Source organism: Poecile atricapillus, chromosome 10, assembly GCF_030490865.1.
Source record: "Poecile atricapillus isolate bPoeAtr1 chromosome 10, bPoeAtr1.hap1, whole genome shotgun sequence".
NCBI classification, from domain to species: domain Eukaryota; kingdom Metazoa; phylum Chordata; class Aves; order Passeriformes; family Paridae; genus Poecile; species Poecile atricapillus.
The window spans coordinates 20,607,230-20,627,829 of record NC_081258.1 but is presented as its reverse complement, the minus strand read 5'-3'; the positions used below and the strand labels follow the sequence as shown (position 1 = coordinate 20,627,829).

Sequence of the window (20,600 nt, the reverse complement as noted above, 5' to 3'; positions counted from 1 at the left end):
GGTGGGCTCAGCTGCACACAGTGACCTGACATGGTTATAAAGGGGCTTGTTCCTCCTGCTGGCACCTTTTCTCCGCTCCTGACTTGCAGCCAAGGTCTCCATCACCCTTTCCAGCAGTGTGGGATGAGGCTCTGGCTCTGGTCCTCCATCCTTCAGGTGGGAATGATCTCCTCACGCTATGGGAACAACTCAGGGTGCCTTCTGTCAAGGCAGACCTTGCTTTTCCTCTTGTTTTCCTTTTTGGCACTAGGTTGATAAGGCAAAGCACCTCCTGGCTGTGCCCCTGGTCTGTTGGCTCCTGGTGCCAGTGTACCCCCAGCCTGAGCCGTGTTCCTCTGCATTCCAGGGGTTTCCTGCTCCCCCTCCTCTGAGCTCTTCACCACCGAGTGCTCTGGCCTGTCCTGCTGCCCTGTCTTGTTTGTCCACCTGTGCCGTGGTGCTGCTTCCCATTCCATGCCGCTCCTGCCACCTTCAGCCTTCCCCTCCGCCTGCTTGTCCTTCTGTTCTGGAGTGCCCCAGAGCCTCGGCTCGTGGTGGGACCGTCAGCCTTTCACCTCCAGAGTCACGGCCCCACACTGCAGGTGCCCTGTGAGCCTGGCAGCGCATCCTCAGGCCGCGGTGCCGGGCTGGACCTGCTCTCCGCTGCTTTGAGCCGACATGCTCCGAAAGGTTTTATGCCCTCCAAGTTCTGCAGCAGGAATGAGTCACTCTTACGCAGGCTGGGCCGGGCTGGGGGGAGCGCAGCCCGCCTGCTCTCCCGGGGGTGCAGTGCAGTCTCTGTTGCTGTCTGTGCCGCTCTAATTTATTCCTATTGATCTCCTGGTCGTGCTGGCTCGGCACGGCAGCGCTCGCGAAGCCCCTCTGGCCGCTGAGCCGGCGCTCGGTGCGGCCGAGCCGTGGGGCACGAGCCGCTGCTTTGGGAACGGTATTTTTCCTCAGGGTTCCACCTTCCGTGCCTGTGCTGTCATGCCCAGCAGTGGGAGCAGATGCTTTCTGCATTACAGGGTGTGCGTGGGGAGCGGGGAGCCGCGCAGCTCCGGCGTCCCCACCACCTGCCAGCGCCTCACCGTGCGTTGGACAAACCTCCGAGAGGTTTTCCAGCGCCGCCCTGCTCTCCTCCTGCTCCTCTCCATTTCAGCTGGGGCTGGGCTCAGCCTGTGTCTGCACACAGAGCCGGCCCAGCAGCGCTGAATCCCTCTCAATCTGCCCTGGGATCCCTATGGAGCTGCCGAGGCGCTTCCAGCAGCTCTGGATTTGTGCTCCCCATTGCTGCGCTGCTCGGAGTCTCGTGTGGGCACGAGAACCACCCTGAAGCTGATGCTGAAGCCCCTTTGTCCTGGGAATGTGCTCCTGCTCGGCCTTTGCAGCCTCTCGGGCTCGGCGTGAGGAAAGGCAGGAGCAGTTCCCGGCTCAGCTCCTGCTTTCCCCTTTAAGCCTGCGCACGCGGTTCCTGCTGGCGTCAGCGTGAGGGAAGAGCCGAGCAGGATCCCCGAATTAAACCAGGGCTGATGCTCAGGAGGTTTGCAGAAGGGCTGAAGCAAGCAGCAAACAAGCTGCTTTAAAAATAGCTGCATGGAGGTGTGGCTCATCCCGGGCTCATGGAGCATCCGTGGGCTGCCGTGGTCCTCCTCCCACTGGGATCTGTGTGCACGGTCCTGCTGGCACCGAGGGCTCCCTGCCTGCACACCCCCCCTATCTCTGGGGTTTGTGCTTGCTGAAGGGGTTTTAGTGTCAAATAAGGTTTTTTTCTGTCAGTTGAGGTGGGTAACACTGGGAGAGTTTCTCTCCATGAGTCGCTCCATGCTGCTGCTGCAAGGTGCTCCAGAGGTGTGGTTAATTGGAGGCACAGGAGCAGCCAGCAGGAGAGCTGAGATCTCTGTGCAGGGACACCTTTAAATCTGCTGCAAATCTGAGTAAAATCCTCTGGTCTGGAATAACACACATGCAGCTCTGTGAGCCTGGGACCAGCCAGGGCTGGGAGAGCCACCACAGCACCAGGCAGGGCTCTCACCCTGCTGAGGCTCAGCATGGGAGGTGGATGATGATGGGAGCAGCTCTGTCTCCATCCTCTGCTTATGTTTCAGACACAATTAAGGATCTTCCTTTTGTGGTCCCTCCACATTACCTGAGGATTGTGCTGTGCAGGGAGCCAGGGGCTGCCACGCTGCCCACACCGGGGTGCCAGCACTGGAGCCATGGAATCACGGAATGGTTTGGGTTGGAATTGAGCTTAAAGCTCATCTCCAACCCTTACCATGGGCAGGTGCACCTTCCACTGGACCTTTAGGGTAGGTTGTCACACCAGGTTGCTCCAGGTCCCATCCAGCTGGCCTTGAGCCCTTCCCAGCAGGAAGCACGAGCCCGAGTCCTCGGCTGCCTCCCCATAGCGAGCGAGAACGCGGCAGCCGCTTTCCAATTTATTTTTATCTTGTTGATCACATGCTTTGTAATGTTAAATGTTCTGTGGAGGAGGAAATTTCTGCAACTGCAGAATGAATAGGAGTTTAGGGGGTTTCGTTTTGAACTTGATAATCAATTTCTGCAAATCCCAGGCTCGTGCTGACAACCTGCAGCAGCCAAGGGATATTAATGAAAATGTTCCCATTCTAATTGTGGCTCCGTACGTGCAGAGCAGGCCTGGGCATCATGTGCTTCAGGGACTCTGCTTGGTGGCACCAGCCAAGATGTGACCCCTTGAGCGTCTTCATGCCTGGCTTTGGGGCATGGCTGGATGTGACCAAGGCTGGGGGAAGCCAGGCCTGGCTGAGCAGGGTTTAAGCAGCTTGGAGCAGCAGCTCAGAGTCTCAGGAGGACCAGGGAGGTGCTGCACACATGGATCAGGTGTCCTTGTGTCCCCTGGCAGGAGACACAGTGCAGCAGCGTGGCTCCTGGAGCCACCCCGACAAAGTTGTCTTCCCGTAAGCACACTGGATTTAATTTTATTTTAAGCCATTAAAAAACTGTCCTGGGATCTGATTTCATCTTCCAGCTCTGTTACAGCTGCCAGGATGACCAAAATGTGGTTTCAGAGTAGACTGGGATTCGCTTTCAATGCAGACGTGTTTCCAGGGCTTGCATTTCATAGAATCATGGAATGGTTTGTGTTGGGAGAACCTTAAAGCTCATCTATTCCACCCCTGTCATGGGCAGGGACACCTCCCACTATCCCAGGCTGCTCCAAGCCCAGTCCAGCCTGGCCTTGGGCACTGCCAGGGATCATGGGGCAGCCCCAGCTGCTCTGGGCAATGAGCAGAGCACTTTGAAGAGGGGTGGCCATTGCTCTCTGGTTCCCTGGAACAGTTCTTTCTTAAATGTACAGGATCCTGGGAGCAGGGTTGGATGGAAATCACCTGCTCCAGGTGGGCCCTGAGCAGCAGAGGTTGGCAGCTCTGTGCACTGTGCCCAGAGAAGGTTTCTGGATCCGGCTGTCCTCAGGTGCGGAGCTGCGAGCGGCAGGCACGGAACGTCCCCACACGCTGCTGCCCTCGTCTGCCCGAGCCCTTTGCTGGGCTGCAGTTTGGTGGGTGAAGGAAGAAATCTGTGCCCTGGTGCACAGTCTGGTGGCCGCGTGTGACCCCGTCCCTTGGCGGTTCCACCTGACCCGCTGGACTTTGTGCGGAGGCACCGCAGGCTCCGTCCCGCTGGCCGCGTGCCCCTGACCCACATGGAGCGTGACAGAGCTGGGAGAGGCTGCAGGATTGCTGCTCTCTGTTATGGTGAAGGTACTGAGGCACCTTCAGGTTGTCCAGTGAAGCTGCTCCATCCCTGAAAGTGTCCAAGGCCGGGTTGGACAGGGCTTGGAGCTACCCGGGATAGTGGAAGGTGTCCCTGCCCATGGGGGTGGGACTGGATGAGCTTCGAGGTTCCTTCCCACCCAGCCATCCCATGGTTGTGTGACTGTGGTTTGGGGTGGTTGCTCTTGGTCTCTCAGGAGCTGCCTTTACAGCTGGATGATTTAGGAGACCAAGTGTCAGGTTGGGATTTGGGATGACAAGCCAAGCACTTCTGGGGCTTCTTCCCCTTGTGTTTATTTGGGATTTTTTTAGAGGGTTGCAGAAGACCTGAGAGCAGGTGGGTGCTGTGGGCTAGGTGGGAGCAGCCACTTTGGGAGGAGAGGACCAAGCTGGTGCTCCCCACACCTGTTTGGCTGCAGCCTCCCTGTTTTGATGATGATGATGATGGGTGTGATGGCCACATTCCTGAGCTGTCAGCCTGTTATCTTTCTCTCTTTGCTGATGCTGTTCAGTGCCTCCAGCTGGGTCTGTGCTGTGATGGTGTCAGTCTGAGTGGGCTCCTCCAGGCAATCCTGGAGGCTCCTAGAGCAGGATGGGAGCTGCAGCACCAGCTGTGGCCCCTCAAAGGGTCTGTTCCCTCTGTCCTATGCTGCTCTTGGGTGGTGGAGGAGAATGGGAGGCTGTTGGAGGAGCAGGGCATGTCCCAGCTGCACCCTCAGCCTGTGAGCTTGGGTGGCTGCTCCAGGTGCCAGTGCTCCCAGTGCAGGGATCCATCCATCACCACGGGGATCCATCACTCAGCACAGGCTTTCCAGAGCTGTCAGTCCCGTGCCCAGACAGGACCATGGCTCCAGTGACACTCATGGCTTGTGTCCCTGTGTCCTTGTCCCACAGAGAAGCAGGGTCCCGAGCGGAAGAGGATTAAAAAGGAGCCTGCCACCAGGAAGCCTGGCCTGCTCTTCGGCATGGGCCTCTCGGGGATCCGCGCAGGGTACCCGCTCTCCGAGCGCCAGCAAGTCGCTCTCCTCATGCAGATGACAGCAGAAGAGTCTGCAAACAGCCCAGGTGAGACTGGGGAGGAGTTTGTTCCCAAGGGTGGGCAGACCAGGTGGGAGCTGCAGCGAGGGGATCCCAAATGTCCGGAATTCCCGGCTCCCGGGGTCAGCAGAGGTTCAGGTACAGCAGCAGGGCTGAGCTGCCACCCCAGGCATGGTGCAGGGGGGCCCTGGGGGGTCTCACTGCTCCCACAGGGCTCTGCAGGTGACTCCAGGTATGGTGTCACTGGGATCCACATGTGGCTCTGGCTGCCCTTCCCTTTCCCAGTGTCCCTCGAGCCCAATCCAGCCCCAGTCCAGCCCGCCCTGGCTGCTCAGCTGGAGCTTTGGTTCCGTGGGAGCCTCCTCCACCTCAGCTTTGTGTTTCCCACTGGCCTCTCAGGCTATCTCAGTAAAGGAGGATTGTAAATAAAGACAAAATATTGTATGTTTTTAATGTTTCTTCTCTTGGAAGGGGATAAGATGTGTAATCACCACAGCTGTAACTTGAGGTGTGGAGCAGCTGGAATGTGTTTACCACGGATTTTGTGTTCTAGTAATTTTTATCTGTTGCAAACGTGCCCTCCCCCCAGTTTTTGGAGGCTCTGTGCTATTCATGTGCTCACATCCGCATCCTACACACAACACTGCAGCTTTTAGCCAAAAAACCACCAGACTCGCTGCTTATGTTGCTGTTATTGGGGAGAAATAAAAGGGAAAAAGCTGCAGAGCATTCCAGTGTTCTCCCAGGAAATGCAGTCTCCTCCCAAGGCCGTCAGACCTCACATGTGCTTGGTAAAAGGCTGCTTCCCTCGGGAATTGAGGTTTGAGGGTAAGGAGCTGCATTGTCTGCTCCCGGATCACGGGATTGCCCACAGGGTTTGCCAGGACTGCAGCTCTCCAGTGGGTCTGGCAGCCCGTGATTCCCATCTCCGTGGGACACACACAGGCTGCTCTGTTCACATCCACTCCAGAGCTTGGGTTGCCTCTTGCTGCCTTGTGGTGAATATTTTGGGAAGAGCCGAGTGGAAACGTGATGCACGAGCTCCCTCTAAGGGCTTTAGGAGTTCCGTGGAATGGCAGCTCCTGACGCTGTTTCTCTCCTCCCTGCAGTTGACACAACACCAAAGCATCCCTCTCAGTCTACAGTTTGTCAGAAGGGAACTCCCAACTCTGCCTCCAAAACCAAAGATAAAGTAAATAAGAGAAACGAGCGAGGAGAGACTCGGCTGCATCGCGCTGCCATCCGCGGGGACGCCCGGCGCATCAAGGAGCTCATCATCGAGGGTGCAGATGTCAATGTGAAGGACTTTGCAGGTAACAGCCCAGGAATCCCAACTTTTTTCCCACCTGGTTGCATGTTTCACCTCCAAGAAGGATTCTCAGCAGAAAAAGTAGTTTGTTTCTAACATGGGTTGCGCCTTGGAAAGAGGGGATTTGCTAAAAATTGTGATTTTGCTCTTTGAAGACGAAAAAGTCTTTTTGCCCTTTAGAAAAAAAAACAAAAAAGCAAAACAAGAACAAGAAGCCACATAAAAAATCCCCCCAAAGCATCAGTTTTTTTGATGGAGCTTGGGAGCAGAATTCCCAGGCTGTGCAGTCTGCTTGAGGTGGTGAAGCTGGCCTGGGAAGGATCCAGAGAATCCCTGGAGCTGTTGTAGCTCCGCACACCAAAACTGACCACACCACTCCAGACCATTTCCATCTGCCCTTCCATGGGGTTGCTGTGTTGGAAGTCTGGAGGGGGACTTGCAAAGGGAGGTGGGCTGGTTTAGCTCTGTTTTTACTTAAAATAGAAGGAATAATGTGTACAGAAATACTGCTGAGAGTGGGTTTGTGAAGTCATCACTCTGGAGTTGGGGGGCTGATGCCTGTGAAATTCTGGGAGTTGTTTTTAAGGACTGAATGTGGGGGTGCTGCTGATGGGGAGGGAATGTGAAGGGCAAGGTTAGGCTCCCAAGTTGGAGGAGTTGTTGACCATCCTGACCCTCAGCTCAGGAGTAGTACCACCTCCACCTCCTCCTCCTCAGCAGTGCTGCCAAGCTCCTGCTTAGGGTGGGATGAGATGGGAGCAGCCCTGAGTCCTGGCAGGAGGAGGCAGCCATGGGATGCTGGTGAAGAGGTGATGAAGGTGCCGTTTGGTGGGGCTGGATCAGCCTCTCTCCAGCACGTCCAAGAGCTTGACTTTGCTCTTTGCTGTTCTCTTCTCATGATTTTGGGGCTATAAATAACTGTGGCTGTTCCTCCACCCGTATGATTAATCCCAGTGCCAGACTGAAGTATCAGTTGTGATTAATTCCGGGCACAGGTGCCCCCTCCAAAGGCTCCAAGTGAAGGTAACGGAACACGCTCCCACGGCGCTATCAGCAAAACACCGGAGCAGCCGCGCTGGGAAACTTCAAAACAGGCTCTGCTTAAAAATAGTCTGTTTGAACACGATAAAATATTTTGTTCTGTGCTCTTCAGAGATTTGTTTGAGTGCTGGAGCCGCCGTTACTGTGGAGACGTTGCTGTTTGGTTTCCCCCCGAGCCCAGGCTGGTGTTGCTGTGTTTGGAGAGCACACAGAAAATCTGTGTGGGGCTGTCTCGAGCCCTTTCTGCAGCTCTGAGCTCAAACCTGGTCTGGGCACCAGGGTTTCCCTTACAGAGGGATTGGAACCTAAAGCCAAACCTAAAGGAGCTTGAGACAGGGCTGGAGGGGGTTGTTTCACAGGATCATGGAGTGGCAGAACAAGAGGGAATGGCCTTAAGCTGACAGAGGAGAGGGCTAGATGGGATATTGGGAAGAAGTTCTTCCCTGTGAGGGTGGGGAGGCCCTGGCACAGGCTGCTCAGAGAAGCTGTGGCTGCCCCATTGCTGGAAGCATTGAAGGCCAGATTGGAGGGGACTTGGAGCAACCTGGGATAGTGGAAGGAGTCCCTGCCCATGGCTGGGAGGGGGACTGGATGAGCTGTAAGATCCCTTCCAAGCCAAACCATTTTATGATGGTATAAAGGGGAACGGATTTAAGACCTGCCTTTCACATGACATCAGCAATTCTCCTCATTTCCCATATAAAACTTTCCATTTCCAGGGGCTGTCAGGCCTGGCAGATGCTCTGACTGTAGCACATGGTATGACCAGAGGGAGAAGTGGGGTTGTTTCTATGTCTGCCTGGCAGGAGTAGCAGGCCAGAGCCACAGGATCCTTCCTGGGGATCGGGGCAAACAGCTCAGCCATCAGAGCTCACAGCCCTGAGCACGCTGAGCCTGCAGGCTTTCCCTGTGTCCCAGTGTCACCGGGAAAGCCGTGTCCTGAGTGTCCCTGTCCTTGCAGGCTGGACGGCGCTGCACGAGGCCTGCAACCGGGGCTACTACGACGTGGCCAAGCAGCTGCTGGCGGCGGGCGCCGAGGTGAACACCAAGGGGCTGGACGATGACACCCCCCTGCACGACGCGGCCAACAACGGCCACTTCAAGGTCGGGGTGCTGGGATTCACTGCTGTGCTTTAAATGGCTCTTCTGGAAACTTGTGCTTCGAGCAGCCCACTGTGAAAACACAGAGATTCTGGGTATTTTTGTCTCATTTCCCATGGAGCGGGCAGGAATTTGTGTTCAAGGCCAGGCTGGACAGGGCTTGGAGCAGCTTGGGTTAGTGGAAGGTGTCCTTGTCCGTGGCAGGGGGTGACATGGGATGGGCTTGAAGGTCCCTTCCAGCCTAAGTTATTCCCTGATTGTGTGAATTTCCCTGTCTCAGGGCTGTTGAGTGTTTTAGCTGGTGCACAGGGGATAGTTCATTCTTCTGGAATTGGGACAGGAGTATGATTTGGGGCTTTGTTCTTCCCCCTTCTTTCCTGCCCAGGATCATTAGGGTTGGGAAAGACCTCCACAATCATCGAGCCCAACCATTAACCTGATGCTGCCAGTGCAGCACTAAACCCTGTCCCTGAATGTTTTTTGAACGCTTCCAGGCATGGTGATTCCACCACTTCCCTGGGAATGTTGCTGGGGCTTCTCCCTTATGTTAGTACCACAAGGCATGTCCTGAAGACAGGACTCTTTTAGTTATGTATGAAAATCATGCAAAAAAACCTCTGGAATCAAAACATTCTGAGCATCTTCAAGCCTCAGTTTCTCTTTTCAGGTGGTGAAATTGTTGTTGCATTATGGAGGGAATCCTCATCAAAGCAACAGGAAGGGCGAGACACCTTTAAAAGTAGCGAATTCTCCCACCATGGTGAACCTGCTCCTGGGGAAGACCACGTACCCCTCCAGCGAGGAGAGCTCCACAGGTGAGACTGGCCTTTCTGTGGCAGTGACAGCTGTGGCCTGCAGCTAACACAGAGACCTTAAGAGGACAGCGAAGTTAGACTCTGGTCAGATGCTGCTGTGGGCAGGAGCCCACCCATAGCTGTAGCCCAAATTCAGACAAACATAACCACCAGCTTTAGTTTGGGGGGCTGTTTGCCCTGGAAGCCAGCATTGAGATCACTTCCCTGGTGCAGTTGGGATGTAGGATTGCAAGCCAGTTGCAGGTAAATGGATGTCTTACCTTTGGAAGGTGGGTCATTCCAGTGGAGAGGACGAGGTTTGCCCTGTGTTCCTGTCCTTCAGCTGTCCCAGCACTGGTGTTTCCGCTTCCAGGCTGTCCCTGCTAGAGTCTCTTCCACCAGTGCCACCAGAGTGGGACACTCTGCAGGTTTTAATTAGTGCAAATTAGAGTTTTCAGTCTTTTGGGAGCCTTGACCTACACTGTGTGCAGTGGAACCCTGTTCCAAAGTTCTCATGATACCCCCAGGATGTTATTTTGAGGAGCACCCCATGCAGGTTGGAGCTGGAGAAGCTTCCTTCCAAAAAGATCCCCCAACCTGGCATTCTGAGCTGTTGGCTGCCAACTTGCAAAGGCTGGGTGAGGCCAAAGGGCACCAGGGCTGTTTGCAGGGGTTGGTGTGTGGAGGAGACCAGTGAAGGTCCCTCCCCAGAACCCCTGGCAGTCCTTGACTCGCTGTTTTTCTCTCTCTGCAGAGACCTCAGAAGAGGAGGATGCCCCTTCCTTCGCTCCCTCCAGCTCCGTTGATGGCAATAACACAGACTCAGAGTTTGAGAAGGGTTTGAAGCACAAGCCCAAGGCCCAGGAGCCCCCCAAAACCATCACCCCGGTGAAGGATGAGTATGAATTCGATGAGGATGATGAGCAGGACCGGGTCCCGCCGGTCGATGACAAACATTTGCTGAAAAAGGATTACAGGAAAGAGACTAAAGCAAACAGTTTCATTTCCATACCCAAAATGGAAGTGAAAACTTATACTAAAAATAACACAATTACACCAAAGAAAGCTGCCCACCGCATCCTGTCGGACAGCTCGGACGAGGAGGAGACCAGCGTGGCCGTGGGCACGGGGGAGAAGCTGCGCCTCTCCACCCACTCCATATTGCCCAGCAGCAAAATTCGGGAGCCTGCCAGCACCAAGGCACCCAAGGAGAAAAGCAAAGTAAAAAAGAAGCGGAAGAAGGAGACAAAAAGCAAAGAGGTTCGGTTTGGCAAAAAAAATGACAAGTTTTGTTCCTCTGAATCAGAGAGTGAAAACGTGGAGAGTGAGGAGGATGATAGAGACTCTCTACAGAGCTCTAGCTGTGTAAAGGACTCAAGGCTAGTGCTAAAGGAATCCTCCTTGTTTAACTCTCTGTCTGCCTCATCGACCTCTTCACATGGGAGTTTAGCCTCCCAGAAACATAATCCCAATCTTACAGAACAGCACTCCAAGCACTGGAGGACGGACAATTGGAAAACCATATCTTCTCCAGCTTGGTCAGACGTCAGTTCCCTATCGGACTCCACCAGGACGAGGCTGACGAGCGAGTCAGACTACTCGTCCGAGGACTCGAGCTTAGAGTCCCTAAAGCCAGTCAGGAAGAAACCAGAGCACAAAAAGAAAAACACCCCCCACAACACTGTTTCTGAGAAAAAGAATTCATTCCATAGCAATGTGGATGGAGCAATTCCAAAGCTGGACAAGGAGGGCAAGGTTGTTAAAAAGCATAAAACAAAACACAAACATAAAAACAAGGAGAAGGGACAGTGTCCCATCAGCCAAGACATTAAAATAATCAAAACATTTTCTTTTGAGTTTGAGGACTCTAAACAAAAGCCTGAGAAAGGCTTGATAGTAGAGACAGAAAATCCAGTCGAAAACAAGTTGAAAGTGTTAAAGCACGATCGGGAACATGGCAAGAAGGAGGAAAAGCTCCCCAAAGGTAAAACAGAGGAGAAGGAGTGGTTGTATAAAGATGAGACTGGAAAATCCTCAAAAGAGGAAAAATCGTTAAGAAAAATCAAAGATGGTAGTAAAGACCTGAGCAAATCCTTCAGAGAAGGATTGAGTAAATCAGAAAAAGAGAAACCTGTCAAGGAGAAATCTCCCAAGGAGGAGAAGCCAAGAATACACAAGGAGGAGAGAAAGAAGAAGTCAAAGGACAAGCAGTCCAAATCTGAGAAGAAGAATGAGCTGAAGGAGGAGAAGGTTTCTAAACTAGAGAAAGAAAAATCCTTCAAGGAGGAGAAGGAGAAATGCAAAAAAGAAAAACTTTACAGGGACGAGTCTGGGTTTGATGAGTTCAATAACAAAACTCAGTTTGCCGAAAGCGAGGACACAAAGTTCAGCCTTTCAGACGATCAGCAGGAGAGGTGGTTTTCAGACTTGTCCTCTGATTCATCCTTCGATTTCAAGGGTGAGGACAGCTGGGATTCTCCAATAACGGATTTCAGGGAGATTAAAAATGACACCGTGGCAAAACTAATCATAGAACCCGTGAAAGAGGAAATTAAAGACAAGAAAAAGGAAAATAAAATTAAAGAGAAGAAGGAGTACAACGAGAAGCGGAATGAAAAGGACTCTTTCTTAAAGAAGAAGGAGAGGGATTACGTGGAGAAAAGCTCAGAGAAGAAAAAGGACCAAACAGACAGACACAAAGTTACTCCCAGTTATTTGCCTGAAAAGGATAAGAAAAGGAAGGATTCTGTGGAGACTGGCAAGGAGCGGAAAGAAAAAGACACAGGTGAAACCAACAAAGACAGAAAAGATTCCTCTGACGGCTCTAAAGAGCGAAAAGATCCCAAGACGAAGCAGGAGGAGCCCTATCGAGATGACTTCAAGGAGTATGGCTGTGAAACTTTCTTCAAGGATAAGTCTGACCCTGAGTTCAGTGGGAAAACCCTGGAGAGCTGGGAGAGGCACCATTCTGGGAAGGAAAAGGAGAAGAAAGATGCTCCTGATAAAGAAAAAAAAGAAAAAGTGAAGCCAGAAAAATACAAGGAAAAATCCAAAGAGGGCGATAAGGAGAAAAATGAAAAAGCTGCTCCAGAGAAAATCCTGAAGGACAAAGAACTAGAGAAGAGTTTCAAAGAGAAGAAAGAAACTAAGGAGAAGTACAAGGATCTTCACAGCAAAGACAAGGAGAGGAAGAGTTCTTTCGACCAGGTGAAGGAGAAGAAAGAGAAAAGCTTTTCCACAGACAGAGACGATTTCTCTGAGAAGAAGGATGAGAAAAAGGGCAAGGAGAAGAGCTGGTACAGCATCGCTGACATCTTCACCGATGAGAGCGAGGACGAGAGGGACGATTACAGCCTGAGTGGGTTCAAGGTCGGCGACTCGGCCGGCAGCGAGATGCATCGCCTGGACAGCCTGCAGGACAAGGACGACGGCGCGGCCGCCGAGAAGGAGCTGTACCCCGACAAGCACCGCAAGTACTCGTCCGACCGGCAGCACTCGGAGAAACAGAAGGATAAGGAGTCCAAGGAGAAGAAAAAGGACAAAGGAACATCAGAAGGGGGAAAGGAGAAGAAGGAGAAGAGTTCCTTTGAGAAACACAAAGAGAAGAAAGATAAAGACTCCAGTGAGAAGTACAAGGACAGGAAGGAAAGAATGTCCATAGATTCCACTCAGGAGAAGAAAAACAAGCAAAAGCTCCCAGAAAAGGTTGAGAAGAAACACACCAGTGATGACAAGGTGAAAAGCAAACATAAGGAGAAGCCAGACAAGGAGCATTCCAAAGAGAAGAAGTCTTCAAAAGGAGGGGAGTCAGAGAAGAGCCTGCTGGAGAAACTGGAGGAGGAGGCTCTGAACGACTACAGGGATGACTCCAATGACAAAATCAGCGAGATCTCCTCTGACAGCTTCACGGACAGAGGGCAAGAGCCAGGACTCACCAGCCTCTTCGAGTCTTCTAACCTCTCTCTGACTGATGCTGCTGAAGAAAAGTTTAAGGACTCTCTCCCTTTACCCTGCCTTCAGGACAAGCTCAAGGAGAAGGAGAGGCACCGACATTCCTCATCTTCCTCGAAGAAAAGTCACGAGAAAGAAAAAGCAAAGAAAGAGAAGACAGAGAAAAAGGAAAAATCGGAAGAATTCAAGGACTCCAGCAGCAGAAAGGATTCCACTCATTATGAAAAGGATTTCTCTGTGGATGGGGAGGCTTTTGGCTCTTCCTACAACATGAAGGCAGACGCTGATGAGGAACCGGAGAAGAGCATTGATTACTTATTTTCTGAAAAGAAGGATAAAAATGATTCTGAAAGAGAACTGTCAAAGAAGGCGGAGAAAGAAAAGACTTACGGTTCCAGCACCATCAGCACAGCTAAAGAGAAAAAGAAGCGGGATAAACACAAGGAAAAATGGAAGGAGGAAAAGGAAAAGCATAGGGACAAACACACAGATGGTTTCTTTAAACATCACAAAGATGAGCCAAAGTCAACACTCAAAGATAAGGATGGGCCTCAAGTTACCACCTTTAAAGATAAGTCCAAGGAGGACAACCTCAAATTCGGTGAAACCAAACTGAAGGAGAAGCTTAAGGAGAATCAAGACAAAGACAAATCAGAGTCCATAAAAATCAGCAACGGGAATGAAAAGATAACCCTTTCCAAAGACAGCAGCAAGAAGGACACCAGGCCACGGGAGAAACTTCTGGGAGACGGTGATTTGATGATGACCAGCTTTGAGAGGATGCTGAGCCAGAAAGACCTGGAGATCGAGGAGCGCCACAAAAGGCACAAGGAGAGGATGAAGCAGATGGAGAAAATGCGGCACAGGTCTGGAGACCCCAAGTTAAAGGACAAACTTAAAAGCTCGGAGGATGTGCGCAAGAGGAGCCTGGATCTGTCAACCAAGAAGCCGCTAACACTGGACACGCAGCTCAAGGACAAGAAACTCAAAGAGTTGGGTCCCCTGACTCCTATTCTGTCACCGGAAAACAAGGCACAGCCTGCTGTGGGGACAGACTCCAAGGACTGGATCACGGGTCCTCAGCTGAAGGAGATCCTCCCAGCATCTCCCAGGCCAGATCAGAACCGGCCCACGGGCGTCCCGACCCCGGCATCCGTCGTGTCCTGCCCGAGCTACGAGGAGGTGATGCAGACACCCAGGACTCCATCGTGCAGCAACGAGGACTACACGGACCTGATGTTCGAGTGCGCGGACTCTCAGCACTCGCTGCCCATCTCCACCATGTCCATGAACGCCTGCTCTCCTTCCTTCTTCGACAGATACACCAACGTTTCCAGCGGGCTCCCCGAGAACCCCAGTCAGACCCCAACTCGCACCATACCCTCCTCAAACCTCTACCGTTCCATCTCAGTGGATATCAGGAGGGCGCCCGAAGAGGAATTCAGTGTCGGAGATAAGTTTTTCAGACAGCAAAGTGTCCCAGCAACATCAAATTATGATTCTCCAGGGGATGAGAAAGTTCCCCTTCCCTCTGTTCCTGCTGAGAAGTTCCAGTGTTTGTCTCCTGGGTATTATTCTCCAGATTATGGAGTTTCCTCACCCAAAGTGGAAGCTTTGCACTGCGCGCCGGGAGCCGTCAGCGGGGTCGCCCAGTCACCCGAAAGTGTCTTTTCTGGTTTACAAGCAAAATCCTCCCCTTCGCACAGGGATGAGTTGCTGGCTCCTTCAGTGGAAAGTGCTCTTCCCCCCGACATTGGCATGCCCTTGGATACCACAGAGGAGCAGCAAGCCACTGCCTCCATCATGCCACCAGAATCCACCTACCTACCACCCATCGAAGAGAACCATTTTAGTTCGGGAATGCCCGAACAAAACAACATAGACTGGGATAACCCTCCTTCCCGAAACCCAGACACCGCCATTCCTCCCAGCCTGATGGGCAACCCCGCAGAGCACTCTGTCACCTGGTCCATGGGCTCGGAGCTCCTGATGAAATCTCCACAGAGGTTTTCCGAGTCCCCTAAACCTCCGCTCTGCTCCCTAGAGCCGATTCATCCCGCGCCGGTAGCCTTCATTCCCACAGAGACTTCCTACCCCGTTTCTCCCATCTCCTACCCTCTGTCAGTGTCGGAACCGAGGCTGGAGGAAGTCAAGGAGGAGCCTGAGGAAGCAGTTCCAGGAGAAATTGCAAATGCCGAAGAGCAAGCTCCATACATGTCCCCTACTAGGTTAGACACCTTCTTCAACAACTGCAAGCCTCTTTCAGAAGAAGCGCCAGAGATCCCTCCAGAGCCCCCGTGTGTGCCAGCAGAACCTCAGACTGAAGTTGTCACCGCACCAGAAAACAACTATTTGGAGAACAGCAACGCAGCACCTGCGAACGCAGAGGAGGCGGTGACGTGGCCCGACCCCTTCACCAACACCGAGGATGAGTTGGACCTCGGCCCCTTCTCGCTCCCAGAGCTGCCACTCCAGCCTAAGGACGTTGCAGAGACGGAGATGACCGAGGCAGAAGCGGTGGAGGAAAGCCCAGCAGCAGCTTCAGAACCGAGCGCTGGCATCATCAAAGGTGGCGGCGTGTCCGTGATAGCATCCAGTGAGCCGGAGGAGCCGCCGGCCAGCCAGGCAGCGGCCACCCTGCCCACGGACACAGAGCCACCAGCAGAGGAGCAGAAACCAGAAGTGGTCGCACAAGAAGCAGCCTCGGAAGCGCTGAACGCAGCTGAGGAGAAGGCAGCGGAGGACTCGGAGGCGCAGGTTTTCCAGCAGACCCCGTCCGAGCCCGCGCAGGCGGAGAGCAAAGAGGTGGAGGCCGTGCACGAGGAGCTGTCGTCGGCTGGTGGGGTGGCAGAGGGCAGCTCCCAGCCCTGTCCCGTGCCCGTGGCCGGCTCCGAGGCCGGTGTTCCACAGGACAGTGCCACGGCCCGTGCTGGGAGCCAGGCCCCGCCATCCCAGGGGGACGCACCTCCCGCCAGCGCTCAAGCAGAAATTGTTGAACCAGTACAAAAACCAGTAGCAGAAGCTCCCAAACCACCCAAAATAGAAGAGATTCCTCAGCGGATTACCAGGAACCGGGCTCAGATGCTCGCCAACCAAAACAAGCAGAACGCCGCCGCATCCGAGAAGGAATTTCCTCCCGTCTCTGCGCCCGTCACGCGTGCCAAAGGCCGCGTCACGGAGGAGGACGATTCCCAGGCTCAGCACCCGCGGAAGCGCCGCTTCCAGCGCTCCAACCAGCAGCTGCAGCAGCAGATCAACACGTCCACCCAGCAGACGAGGGAGATGATCCAGCAGACACTGGCAGCTATCGTCGATGCCATCAAACTGGACGACATCGAACCTTACCACAGCGACAGGTCCAACCCCTACTTCGAGTACCTCCAGATCAGGAAGAAGATCGAGGAGAAGCGGAAAATCCTGTGCTACATTACTCCCCAAGCTCCGCAGTGCTATGCTGAGTATGTCACCTACACGGGCTCCTACCTGTTGGATGGCAAGCCCCTAAGCAAGCTCCATATTCCAGTGGTGAGTCGCCTTCTCTCTTCAGCCTCGGGAGCTGTTCCCCCTCACTGTTACAAACACATCCAAGTTATCCCCCATGCCCTGTGACCACCTTGCAGTGCCCAACCTGCCTTTAGAACTTGACACCAAACCTGAGCCTGGGTAAGTGCCTGGCTGTGTGGTAAACGCAGCCACTGAGTTGTTGCATTTTTGCAGAGAAGATCTTGGGCTGTGCTGAGGGACCAGAGGTTTGGTCAGGCTTTAGGGCAAAGTTTATAAGAGTCCACTGGATTTGAGGCTGGAAGGTAAAACTGCTCCTGCAGCAGTGTAGTACCAGGATAATGAACCTGGAGCACGGGGAAAAGATGGCTCTAAACTCCTGCCGTCATTTTCCCAAGCTCTGCACTTTGCCTTGACACTGGGATCAGCATTTCACTGCTGCAGGAGCAGCCTTGCTAATACAAATGCCTCAATAAACTTGGTGCTGCAGGTGAATCCAGGCTGGAGGAGAAGGGTCAGTGTGACCAGGCTCCATTCCTCACTGCACACCCTGCCCTGCAGCACAAGGACGAGTCAGGCTCTGGTTGTTCTTGCCCTCCCTGAGTCTGAGTCCTTGGCAGAGCTTCTCCCCGGTCTCCATAGGCCCCCCATGGGATGTCCCTGCTCCCTCTGTGGCCAGCACACATTTTGGGGGGCAGGGAGCCCCCGGGCAGTGCCCCACAGAGGTCCTGCTCTCACCTGTGCCTGTGCCCGCAGATCGCGCCGCCGCCGTCGCTCGCGGAGCCGCTCAAGGAGCTCTTCAAGCAGCAGGAGGCCGTGAGGGGGAAACTGCGGCTGCAGCACAGCATCGAGCGGGTAAGGGGACACTCCAGCTGGGCAGCAGGCCCCAAATTTCCCCTGCTGGCAAGGCTGAGGCTGCCACACTCACTGCCCTGCTCTTCCTCAGGAGAAGCTCATCGTCTCCTGCGAGCAGGAGATCCTGAGGGTGCACTGCCGGGCAGCGAGGACCATTGCCAACCAGGCCGTGCCCTTCAGTGCCTGCACCATGCTGCTGGACTCCGAGGTGTACAACATGCCTCTGGAAAATCAGGTCAGTGCCTGGCTCAGCGCTGAGGAAATGTCTCAGGGGTTCCACGAGACCCTGAGGGAGATGGGCTTTTCTGGAGGGATGGAGGGAAGGATGGAGGCTGGAGTTACTGATGTAACCTTGCTCAGGTCACCCACCACAGCACATGGGTGCAGGATGTCACCTCTCCCAGAGGACAGGGTTAGGTGGGATATTGGGAAGGAATTGTTCCCTGTGAGGGTGGTGAGGCCCTGGTACAGGGTGCCCACAGAACTTGTGGCTGTTCCATCCCTGGAAGCGTCCAAGACCAGGTTGGATGCGTTTTGGAGCAAGCTGGGGTAGTGGAAGGTGTCCCATGGCAGGAGGTGAAATGAGATGGGCTTTAAGATCCCTTCCAATCCAAACTATTCTATGGCTTGGAACATCGTTTCCCTAATCTGCCTCAGTTCCCACACGTGTGCCAGAGGAGGAAATAGATCCAGGAATGTGGGATACAGGGAGTTCACATCTGTTAGAGGCAGAGATGGCTCAGCTTTATCAGTGACTCTTGGGACCTCCATCCTTCTTGGTCAGGATCATCTGCACACTGGTAAGGTTTCCTTTGCTGCACTCCGGGGTGTCTCTTCCTGTGGAAGGAAGGGAAGAGAAACCTTACACTGCTGCATTGCAGGAGAGATCCTGGGCAGGGACAGGATCCTGGGATTTATTAGCGAGCTCTGTATTGATCCAGGAGCTCTGATTTATCCGTCGGCATTTCCCAGCCGAGTGTCTGTGCTGCTGCTCTCCTGGCATGAGCTGGAGGAGGCAGAGAGCTGCAGGTGCTGTGATGGGCTGACATGGACAGATCCCCTGCAAAACAAGAACCAGGGAGTGTGTGCACATGGGAGCATCCCCATCTGAGGCTGAGTCCCTGGAGGGGGCTGCAGGGGCAGCTGGCAGCAGTGATGTGCGTCCTCCCTCCCTGCAGGCACCGCAGTTCTGAGGAGTGTGAGGGGCTTGAATATGGCCTGTGAGACCTGTAACTGCCTAAAGTATAAAACTAATCCTGTGCCCCTCCCTTGGCTGTCCTGTCCTTAGGGAGATGAAAACAAATCGGTCAGAGACCGTTTCAACGCGCGACAGTTCATTTCCTGGCTGCAGGACGTGGATGACAAGTATGACCGGATGAAGGTGAGAGCTGTGGGAGCCCCGTGCTCCAGGCAGGGGCATTCCAGGAGGGTTGAGGCAGCTGCCTTAGTGGTTTCCAGCACAGAGTGGGTGGCTGGACATTGCCAGGGCAGTGTTGCATGGGAGTGGATGACGAGGCCTTTCAGTCCCAAACTTTGTCTGGGCTCCTGCTGGAGCTGGGCTCAGAAGATGTTCCAAAGCCGGGTGTCCTGTGTGTGGCATCCCTTGCTGCATTTAACACTGTGCCCACTGTGTGTCTGTGTGTCCCCTGCCTGTGCCTGGCTCTCAGCCCTCACATCCCACTGTTGTTTCCCAATGCAGACGTGCCTGCTCATGCGACAGCAACACGAAGCAGCTGCCCTGAACGCGGTGCAGAGGATGGAGTGGCAGCTGAAGGTGCAGGAGCTGGACCCCGCGGGGCACAAATCCCTCTGCGTGAACGAGGTGCCCTCGTTCTATGTGCCAATGGTCGACGTGAACGATGACTTTGTGCTCTTGCCGGCATGACAGTTCCACCCCAGGAGACATCACTGAACACTGGCAAGGACGGGAGCGCTCCGAGGTCGGGCGGTCGAGCTCACATTCACCCTTAACCGCTTGCTGATGAATCCCTGGTCAGAGGAGGAGGAAGCAGCTATCGGCAGAAAACAAAACAATAAGAAAAAATAATTGCACTTTCTTCACGACGTGTCCCTCGCTTCCGGACTGGCGCGGCTCCGCGGGGCAGCGGGCCGGGCGGGGAGGCTCCGGGCAGCGCGGGCAGCGGGCGCTCAGCGGCCCCGGGACTGGCCGAGGCGCGGAGGGAGGAGGCCAAGGACACCGTGTGTGTGTTGCAGAAGCTGCTGAGCGGGGCCAGCAACCACGTGAACCATGTACTTGTGAACACCGTGATTTCCAGCTCTCTGTTTTCCACCGGATCTCCTCTCGGAGAAGCTGCAGTAGGAAACCATGGGGGGAGGGAGGGGGGGGGGGGTGTTTGAGTTTCTCGTTCCATCATGGGTATGTCTAAAAAAAAAACAAAACAAAAAAAATACTACAAAAAAAAAAAATCACAAAAAAACAAACAAACAACAATTAGAAACAAAAGGACAGTGTGTCCACGTTGGGCAGCGGCGGCTCCGGAGCGGGGACAGCTCCGGGATGTGCCGGTGGCCCCACAGCAGCCGCTGCCACCGCTGGGGACGGGCAGAGGAGACGCCGGGGCGGCACGGCCGGGGAGACGGCGACGCAGAGAAAGGACTTTGCCAACTGTGTTTTTAATGGAGTAAAATCCACGTGGTTTATATATTTTTTCCTTTAATCTTGGGCATTTCGTTTCTCTTTCTGAGAACATAACTTGAAAACACTACAGAGCCAATACTCATATAAAGAAAAATTGTATCCCATAAATGCTGTACAGTTTTTATATACATTAACAATGTACTTTTGCTGCCTTCTAGATAATTTATTTTGCAACACATTACTGCACAGTTGTAAATAACTTATGTACTGTAACATCACTTTCAGTTATGTGTAAAGAAATAAATAAATTAATTAAAATTATCTTTGTATTTATAGTTCACCCTGGGCAGCAGTTTCCCTGTCAAAGGAAAAAGTGTCCCAGATCAGCTGCCCATGGCAGGGGATGGAGCAAGATGAGCTTTAAGGTCCCTTCCAACCCAAGCTGTTCTGTGATTTTAAACATCACTGTCTCTTTTCCATTCCCTTGTGTGCAGTGGGGTTGGAACCCTCCAGGGGTGGGTCATGAGGAGAGGGGACCCTCCTGTGCTGGTGACTTCACTGCCCCCAGGGTGACTGAGCAGGAGAAGCTGTTTTGGGGTTGCAGAGTCTGGACAGGGATGGGTGGATCCAGGCAAGCTCGGTCCTCACTCAGCAGCTCAGGGATGCAGCTGGAGGCA

At 53.7% G+C, this 20,600-nt stretch overlaps 1 protein-coding gene across 3 annotated transcripts in view; it reads left to right on the top strand.

Moving 5' to 3' along the window:
- Window positions 1-20,244, top strand: part of ANKRD11 (ankyrin repeat domain containing 11) — a 128,773-nt gene extending 108,529 nt beyond the window's left edge. For all 3 annotated transcript variants that reach the window (XM_058846347.1, XM_058846348.1, XM_058846349.1), the window contains exons 5-13: window positions 4,629-4,799; window positions 5,882-6,085; window positions 8,084-8,226; window positions 8,891-9,038; window positions 9,772-16,493; window positions 17,226-17,324; window positions 17,416-17,559; window positions 18,613-18,705; window positions 19,024-20,244. In XM_058846347.1, coding sequence (XP_058702330.1) covers window positions 4,629-4,799; window positions 5,882-6,085; window positions 8,084-8,226; window positions 8,891-9,038; window positions 9,772-16,493; window positions 17,226-17,324; window positions 17,416-17,559; window positions 18,613-18,705; window positions 19,024-19,209 — 7,910 coding nt within the window. In that variant the 3' untranslated portion in view covers window positions 19,210-20,244. The remainder of the gene's footprint in view (window positions 1-4,628; window positions 4,800-5,881; window positions 6,086-8,083; window positions 8,227-8,890; window positions 9,039-9,771; window positions 16,494-17,225; window positions 17,325-17,415; window positions 17,560-18,612; window positions 18,706-19,023) is intronic.
- The last annotated feature ends 356 nt before the right edge of the window (window positions 20,245-20,600 follow it).